Source organism: Trichechus manatus, unplaced genomic scaffold (genome assembly GCF_000243295.1).
Source record: "Trichechus manatus latirostris isolate Lorelei unplaced genomic scaffold, TriManLat1.0 scaffold00037, whole genome shotgun sequence".
NCBI classification, from domain to species: domain Eukaryota; kingdom Metazoa; phylum Chordata; class Mammalia; order Sirenia; family Trichechidae; genus Trichechus; species Trichechus manatus.
Genome location: NW_004443973.1, coordinates 18,456,200 through 18,465,712, shown reverse-complemented (window position 1 = coordinate 18,465,712; position 9,513 = coordinate 18,456,200). Strand labels below are relative to the sequence as shown.

The 9,513-nt window shown below is 34.0% G+C and overlaps 1 protein-coding gene across 1 annotated transcript in view; it reads right to left on the bottom strand.

Moving 5' to 3' along the window:
• The window catches only part of LOC101344289 (sodium channel protein type 1 subunit alpha), a 90,975-nt gene that overhangs the window by 4,070 nt on the left and 77,392 nt on the right, over positions 1–9,513 (bottom strand). Inside the window, exons 21-24 of the mRNA XM_004375597.3 lie at positions 8,851–9,132; positions 4,503–4,556; positions 2,546–2,683; positions 359–463 (exon numbers count right to left, since the gene is read on the bottom strand). Of these exons, the coding sequence (XP_004375654.1) occupies positions 359–463; positions 2,546–2,683; positions 4,503–4,556; positions 8,851–9,132 (579 nt within the window). The remainder of the gene's footprint in view (positions 1–358; positions 464–2,545; positions 2,684–4,502; positions 4,557–8,850; positions 9,133–9,513) is intronic.

The following is a 9,513-nucleotide window of genomic DNA, read 5'->3' as shown; positions in this document are numbered from 1 at the left end:
TTTCCCCAGCAGTTTTTTTGTTCATCTCTTCTAACATTACTTGTCCACTACTTTTAGTCAATGATCAACTTCTGCTTGTGCACATCACATTGCCTATGTGTTCTTTTGTCATTGAGTTTGGACTCTAGTTATGTAGTTCTAAATCCCTTTAAGACAAGGTTGCATTTTCTGTTCCTTCTTTTTCTTTTTGGTCTTTTATTCTTTTTAACATTTTACCATTATCAAAAACGGTATGAGTTAATGATCCTCTAAAAGTGGGAGAAATCTTTGCTGTTGGAAATGTTAGCTGCTATCTCTTCTGTGAAAAAACACATGCCAGTTTTTGTTTGTTTTTCCCAAGTCATTTAGTATTTCTTACTCCTGGTCGAGGTATCGGCTTTTGTGGCTTTTTTGATCCCAATTTTTTCATTGCGTTGTAGTATTTCTTCTGTTCTTCTGTCATAAAGATGTCTTGACCTCCGAAGTATAGAAAAGAAAAATCAAAACTGGTTAAAACTGTGTCCTTTCACAATTTTTTTCCCCAATACTAAACGTAAAATAGGAAACCAAATAAAAAATTCCGTTGCCATCGAGTCGATTCTGACTCATAGACACCCTACAGAACAGAGTAGAACTGCCGCATAGGATTTTCAAGGAGCAGCTGGTGGATTCGAACTGCCGACCTTTTAGTTTAGCAGCTGAGCTCTTAACCACTGCACCACCAGGGATCCTAAAATAGACAAAGGATACTTAAAAAAGGAAATGCAAAATCCAACTAATTAGCATAATAGGGCTTGATATTTTAAATTTGGAAAATTAAATTGAAAACTAAAATTTAATTAAAATTAAAGATTTGAAAATTTTTAATTAAAGAGTTAATAGTACGTATACTGTAAACTGGATGGGGTTTGTAATAAAAAGCCATTTTTATTTTGCCAGGAATTGGAGTAAGAGAGATGGAAAGAAAATTGGACTAACTGATAGAAGAGTTTGGAGATTAATCAGAGGTTGTTGATATGGCAGGTGGATGATAGGCCAGCAGGTAGAGAGGATTGGGACTTAGACTAATAGGTGAAAAGGATAAGTTAACCATTTAGAACTACACAATAATAAATTATTGAATACAGAATAATATTAGTGATAAGAAAAGAGGAGAGGGGCAAGAATGTTCCGGAGCATTTCACACAACAAAAACATTCATTGTATTGACAAGAAAACGTACTAAGCAAATGAGATGAAGGAACAGCACACAAAGGAAGAAATACAAATGGCTGATAAACACTGCAAGACATGTTCAACACGACTAGTAATAAAACATATAGATGTTAAAATTAAACACGAAATATTAAAAAACAAAGAGAATGTGTGATCCAGTGAGGGGACAGTGACAGGCACATTCACACACTCTTATTGGAAGTATGAATTTGTATACGACTTTGGGGAAGCAAATTATTATACTCTGGGGATTTATTCTAAGGACTTAATTTTTTTGACACAAAGATTTTAGTCAAGGAGTTATTTAAATTAGTACAGATGAAAAACAATCAAAATTAAATTATGTGTGTGTGTGTGTGTGTGTATATATATATATAGTACAATCTCGGAAAGCTGGAACCTGTGTAAGGTGGAAACCTGTTAGAGAACGAAAACTCAAATATTGTCACTAAAACGAGTGGTAGAAAAGTGGTAAGACTGTATCCTATCAAAGGTGTAAAACTTGTGAAGTCTGGAAAAACAAGGCAGTCCCATCAAGTTTCAGCTCTCACAGGTTTCACTGCATCTGTATATATATATATATATAGAGAGAGAGAGAGAGAGAGAGAGAGAGACTTTTAACAAAATGGGAAATCATGATACATTAAAGGGAGACTTTATGATTATATGTAGAATAATTTCAACAATAATAATATGCATAGAAAAAAGAAGTTTGGACAGAAATAAATAAAATGTGAATAATGGTTATATAACATGTGAATAATGGTTATTCCCAGCGATATTTCTTTACTTCCCGTATTTTCTATAATGCACATATATATTTGGATGATAAAATAAACTTTATAAATAATAATAATTAGTAAAATGAAGGACTGTCAAATTCAAGAATGGAAAGGATAACTTACAATTAAATATTAAGGACAAAGAAATGGGAATATATATAAAAGAAACCAATGAAATAAAAGTGTGAAAAGAAATACTGGAAGAATTTCACATCTGGTGTCTTATTTTTTTCAAAGATTATAAAGGTTTTAGTTACAAAGCACATTTTAAGGGGGGAGGGATTGTAGGGATAAAAAAACAAACAAACATGACTTTGGAGAAGGGTATATTCCTGGTCTCTTTTCTAAGCAGTTCTCTTTCAAAAGATAGAAAATGTCATCCCTGATTTAAAAAAAAGAAAGAAAAGTTGGGGAGCGGTTTTGTGAGCTTGTGTACAGGAGTGTGGAAGCAAAAAACACATTTAATATATACCCTATTTGGCTTCCGAATTAAAGTACTCATGTGATGGAGAAAACACTTCAAATCATTTTCCTACCTCAGTGGGAGACAAAACATTAGAAATACTTATCTTCTTTTTTTGCTGGTTGAAATTATCTATGATGACACCAATAAACAGGTTCAAAGTGAAGAAGGACCCAAAGATGATGAAAATAACAAAGTAAAGGTACATGTACAGACTTTCCTCATACTTAGGCTGGAGTTCCACCTACCAAAGGAGAATATTTTGCAAAATATTACAATACATTATGATGTTGGAAACGTCATTGATGCATTTGCATATGAGAATAGAAAAAGTATTTCTGGAATACTTCAGCGGATGTTTTTTTCTTGTATTCAACTACCACTAAAAAGTCTCTGAAATTAGCTTGAGGGACGCTTGGTGTGAAAAATATGGTTATTATGACATTCTCACATCTATTTTTTGTGCCTATACCAAAAAACAAACAAACAAAAACCCAAATCCATTGCCGTCGAGTCGATTTTGACTCATAGCGACCCTACAGGACAGAGTAAAACTGCCACATAGGGTGTCGAAGGCTGTAATCTTCAGGGAAGCAGATTGCCACATCTTTCTCCTGCAGAGAGGTTGGTAGGTTCAAACCACTAACCTTTCAGTCAGCAGCTGAGCACTTTAACCATTGCACCACCAGGGCTCCTTCTTTGTAACTATAAATACAATTAATATTTTGCGATTTTTACAGCCATGCACCAAACTTGGAAAATTTTCAAGATACTGAATTTTTATAATTTAAAAATTATTAATGAAAACAAATTTATCTTAGTAAATATGTATAGACTATGTTTAGAAATAATTGTTCATGTACATATGAGTTTAGTTAACAAACAAGCATTGAGTTATTCATGTAGATGTTTGCCATCATAACCTTAGTATTAGAACATTAATTGAAATTTTCAGATTAAGTAGACATAACTCTACTCTCCATATTTTAAATCTTCAAATGAGAATTAAAATGCAATCCCTACATTGTATTTGTAATAAATAGGCAATGATCTTTTGAAATTAACTTAGGAAAATGGTAAAGGAGTCACTATATATAGTTCCCTAATACAGTGATGTCTTTCTAAAGACAGTTAAAACCAACCAAGCATGAAACAAAACAAAACAAAAAACAGTAAAATGAAGTAACAAAATTCTAGAAGTTATCAAGAAGGTACTAAACATAACACTAAAGCCACTTATAGGAGTTGCATTTCAAGAAAGATAAAACTGAGTTCTATCGGGACAGTTTAAAGATCACAGGGAGAGAAGTTATTCTTTATGATGACAGTCTTATCTGGTAGGACTTCGGAATGGAAAGGACTTCGGAATGGAAAGATGAAGGCTGATAGAAAATACTAAATTTTACAGAATTTTGAAGGGCAGAGTTGGAATGAGCATGGATTTTAGTTCACTTTTTAAAGCCTAAAAGTGACTATTGTGGGAAAAGTCAAATAAAGAACGTTGTTACTTGGATGATATAAACTTAAAGAAACTTGTCGGCTGTCGGAGTGATAACAGCAATGGTAAAAGCCTTCAGTAAATTTATGTATGCTAAAAATCATATAAAAGTGTAGATCTGAAAGAGAATAACAGAACTCTAAGGCTGCCTGGACAGCATTGCTAACCTTCATGCTATCTAGTATGGAGAGTAATGGAACATTTCAAGTAATGATGGTTATCGTTTATCTCTTCACATTTGCTTCTCCACATCAAAATTATTGCTGATTATATACTTTGTATATAAAAAAGGGAACAAAGTCGAAAACGTTTAATAGATGGATTATTTGTTAGTTATTAACTACATAAATGTGTTTCTTTAGTTTGACTTTCAAAATCATGATTTGACTTGTTTTACTAAGATCTTTGTGATAAATACTGCTTTACTCGAATATTAAGTTGAGTCATATTTTTTCCTTATTTTTTTCATCAGTGTAGAATCATTTCATTAGCCTGCATGAGCTTTAAGTTAATTGAAGCCCCTAACTGAGATTGTAAAATGACTTAGACTATAAGAAATACTTACATTTCTGGAATCAACTGCTGCATACATTATATCCATCCATCCCTTAAATGTGGCCTATTAAAAAGAACACGCATGGTTTACTTTGAATTAAAAATAATTCCGACCTAGTGTTTTATAAATATTCTTACTAATATATTTTAAAGGGATCCTTTTTAAAGAATTTCAAAACAAATTTTACATGGATTTTGGGCCAAGACAATATTTAGCATTTCTAGAAGACATAATGAACAAAATGTTCATTGATACATCCCCCTGCTTGATAATCACCTCACAAATACTTCTCAATTCTTTAGAGTTAATAGAATCATGCAATTTAAAGACTATTAAAATTTGGTGGAATATTTTTAGAAAGCTTTATAAACACCAACATATTTGGCAATGTCTGCAGCAGCAGTATGACTGCAGCTTCACTCTGATGATCATGCGCTGAAATCTATCTGCAAAGTGATCAAAGTGATTGAAAACTTAGGATTTCTCTTGACTGTAACACTCTAAGAATCATACAGATATACACAAAGTCAGAGCTGCAACTATCTTTTTAAGAATTTTGCGGTATGCAGTCAGATATAATCCTATATTCTACTTTCTTCATTGTAATTCTTGATGACAGTGAGTTAATATAGGTAAGAAAAGTGGAAAATTGTACAGTACCACTTGAAATTCACAGACTCAAGAAGGATTTCAAGTCTAATAACTGATAGTAATTTGTTAATTGTCTAAGGACATGAATTTTGAGCCCTGCGGGCCCGAGATGCTTGTTCCTTTGCTGGTGAGCGAGTCTCGGAAAGCTTTCAGCATCAGTATCCCAACATGTCTTTGTTTTTATGACACTAATATTTGTGTAGTGGTGGATATAATGAGAAGAAAGCCCAGTATGTGTGTGTGATGGCAGTGAAGAGAAAGTAATGACTCTTAGCTAGAAAATAGAAGTTTTTTTGTACATCGAACAGGGAAATGATGAATGTGTCTGTGGCTCAAGGCGATGATGACAGAATAAGTCCATTATACACCTGGTACAGGAACAGGAAAAGTGATTCAAGGAACCATTTAAATGAGTTGCTAGTCAACAGAAAGGTGATTCTGAAAGGTATAAAGCCAAAGAATACAGTACTAAAGAGTTTAGTAAGAATTAATTTAATGTCTTCACACAGGACTTTAGTCCTGTATTTTCAGAATCGCTTAATATTTGAATGGACTGCTTAAAATTTTTATTTTTTTCTTCTTGATTTATGGAAGAAGTAACATGCCTTAGTGATATTTACAAATGTGGTTATTAACTAAGTATTAGGATAAATGCTCAAGGAAATATAATGTGTCTACAATAAATTTAAAGAGATCATGCTTGCCAGATTTTTTAAATCCCTATTTTAATTACAGAAACATTCGGAGTAAGTTAGAAACATCCAGAAGAGAAATAAGAATTTCCAATAAGAAGCTGGGAAAGACTCATAAAAGAATTCTCTGAAAGAGTGCAAGATGGTCTGACCAGCTTAGGTTTGTTTGCTTGTTTAGTTTCCTGGGTAAATAAATGAAAAATATAAGGCTGATGAACAGAAATAGATTTCTGCCCTAAATAATCTGGAGGACAATAAGGGAAGAAATTATGCACCCTTTTACTTATTAATTTATTTTTAAGCTGAGTTTTCAGCGGCCAAAATAGGGCAATATTCTTTACTACAATTTTCAAACAATTAGATGCTGTTTTATCCACTGCTTTGCTGCTCTGCAATTGCAGCTAAAAGCAGCATCAAATAAAAATGTTCAAAGGGCCACTATCTTTTAGAGTTTTATAACTTGCAGACTCTTTCTTCTGTGTAAATCAATCTTGGATTCCCAGTAGTGAAAACATTAATATTTAGGATCAAGTAGATGTAAGTAATGTTGGCGAAATGTCATTTGAGGTGAGACAACAGTTACTTGTGTTTCATTTCTGTGTCCAGGTGCTTCCAGATATTATTTTCATTTCACTATCAGGATGCAATCATAAAATCAAATATTATTTCCCAGTCTGAATATCATACCCTACCACACGTCTGTCAATTTGTTGTACTGTGGTGGCTTGCATGTTGCTGTGATGCTGGAAGCTATGCCACAGGTATTTCAGATACCAGCAGGGTCACCCATGGTGGACGGGTTTCAGTGGCGCTTCCAGACTAGGAAGAAGGACCTGGCGGTCTACTTCTGAAAAAATTAACCAGTGAAAACCTTATGAATAGCAGTGGAACACTGTCTGATATACTGCTGGAAGATGAGCCCCTTAGGTTGCAAGGCACTCAAAATACAACCGGGGACGAGCTGCCTCCTAGAGTAAAGTTGACCTTAATGACGTGGATGGAGTAAAGCTTCTGGGACCTTCATTTGCTGATGTGGCATGACTCAAAATGAGAAGAAACTCCTGTAAACATCCATTAATAATCAGAACCTGGAATGTATGAAGTATGAATCTAGGAAAATTGGAAGTCACATAAAGATCGATATCCTAGCCATTAGTGAGCTGAAATGGACTGGCATTGGCCATTTTGAATCAGATAATCATATGGTCTACTATGGCAGGAATGACAAATAGAAGAGAAGTGGTGTTGCATTCATCATCAAAAAGAATTTATTTCAAGATCTATCCTGAAGTACAATGCTGTCAGTGATAGGATAATATCTATATGCCTACAAGGAAGACCAGTTAATACGGCTATTATTCACTAATGCCAAAGACGAGGAAACTGAAGATTTTTACCAACTTCTGCAGCCTGAAATGGATCAAACGTGCAGTCAAATTGCATTGATAATTACGGGTCATTGGAATGTGAAAGCTGGAAACAAAGAAGGATCTGTAGTTGGAAGATATGCTTTGATGACAGAAACAACACTGGAGATCGGATGGTAGAATTCTGCAAGACCAATGACTTATTGCAAATAACTGTTTTCAACAGTATAAATGACTACTATACACTTAGATCTCACTGGATGGAAAACACAAGAATAAAATCAACTGCATTTGTGGAAAGAGATGATGGAAAAGCTCAATATTATCAGTCAGAACCAGGTCAGAGGCTGACTGCGGAACAGACCATCAATTGCTCCTATGCAAGTTTAAGTCGAAGCTGAAGACAGTCCACAAGAACCAAAATACAGCTTGAGTATATCCCACCTGAATTTGGAAACCATCTTGAGGACAGATTTGAGACACTGAAGACTGATAACCAAAGATCAGATTAGTTGTGGGATGACATCAAAGACATCATACACGAAAAAAGCAAAGGGCCATTAAAAAGACAAGAAAGAAAAGACCAAAATGGATGTCAGAAGATACTCTGAAACTTGCCCTTGAATGTAGAGCCGCTAAAGCGAATGGAAGAAATGATGAAGTAAAAGAGCTAAACAACATTTCAAAGGGCGGCTAGAGAGGACAAAGTATTACACAGAAATGTGCAAAGATCTGGAGTTAGAAAACCAAAAGGGAAGAACACAGTCAGCATTTCTCAAGCTGAAAGAACTGAAGAAAAAATTCAAGCCTCGAGTAGCAATTCTGAAAGTTTCTATGGGCAAAATATTAAATGACATAGGAAGCATCAAAAGAAGATGGGAGGAATACACAGAGTCACTGTACTAAAAAGAATTGGTCGATGTTCAACCATTTCAGGAGGTAGCATATGATCAAGAACTGATGGTATTAAAGGAAGAACTCGAAGCTGCACTGAAGGCACTGGCAATAAACAAGTCTCCAGGAACTGATGGAATACTAACTGAGATGTTTCAATAAACAAATGCAGTGCTGGAGGTGCTCACTCATGTATGCCAAGAAATTTGGAAGACAGCTACCTGGCCAACCGACTGTAAAAGCTCTGTATTTGTGTCCGTTCCCAAGAAAGGAGATCCAATATAATGAAGAAATTATTGAACAGTATCATTAATATCACACGAAAGTAAATTTCTCAGCAGCAATTAATTCCTACCAATTATTTACAATCAAATCCGGCATGTTAAGTGTGTGTATTTTGGAGGTGGATCCAGCAATGAAACAAGCTTTCAAATTTCAATATAAAGAATAATAGTGAAATTTTTGATTTATTAATCCATGTGTTCATATAAGAGAATAACATGGGAAAAAAGAGAAAAAGATCTTTGGAAAGAACTGAAATACCTGGCCATTATTGACTATGTCTGTGCTGCTTAAATGTAATGAAGTTTCCATTGATCTGTGCTCATAAACTTGTACTAACTAATCAAAATTAGCCAAAAAAAATTATCTTATAAACTTTCTTCTTAGTTACTAAATGATAGATTTATGATCATTACTTTTTTACTATTCCAAACGATTAAACAAAATTCAGAGAAATGAGTGTTCACTTACAACTTGAAGCAAAGAGAGATACCCAAATCCTACATTATCAAAGTTTACTTTCACATTTCTCCATCGGGCAGTCTCATTTCTTTCTATTAGTTTTAGGCAATCAGAATGATTATTCACTTCGGAGATGTCAAACATTTCACCAGTGGTGGTGTTAACACAGTTGTAGAATTTGCCAGCAAACAAATTTACGCCCATGATGCTGAAAATTAGCCAGAATATAAGACAAACCAGAAGCACATTCATGATGGATGGAATTGCTCCCAAAAGGGCATTCACAACCACCTAATATACAAATGGAAAAAAACAAAAGTCAGAATCCTCATTGGGTAAAAAAAGAAAAAAGACATTCCCCTAGTAATCCTTAGTCTTGCTAATTTTTCTTTCTATCAATGCTATCTATTTATTCTAGGATATTAATAGCAAAGTAAAAAAAAATCTTGAAATTTATTCTTTCTTAACAATACATTTAGGGAAACAATTATAGGCAATATAACAAAGAAACAACAACAAAAAAGGGAGGGGAGAGTACAGAAAGTTCAAAGGAAAAGCAAAATCAGAAAAACTTGCTGCCTAATTAAGTCAGAATATGTGTTGTTTATTAGAAAAAAGTAGGAATTCCTAATGCAGAAGTTAACTCATTTAAAAAAGGCAACATATTAAAGA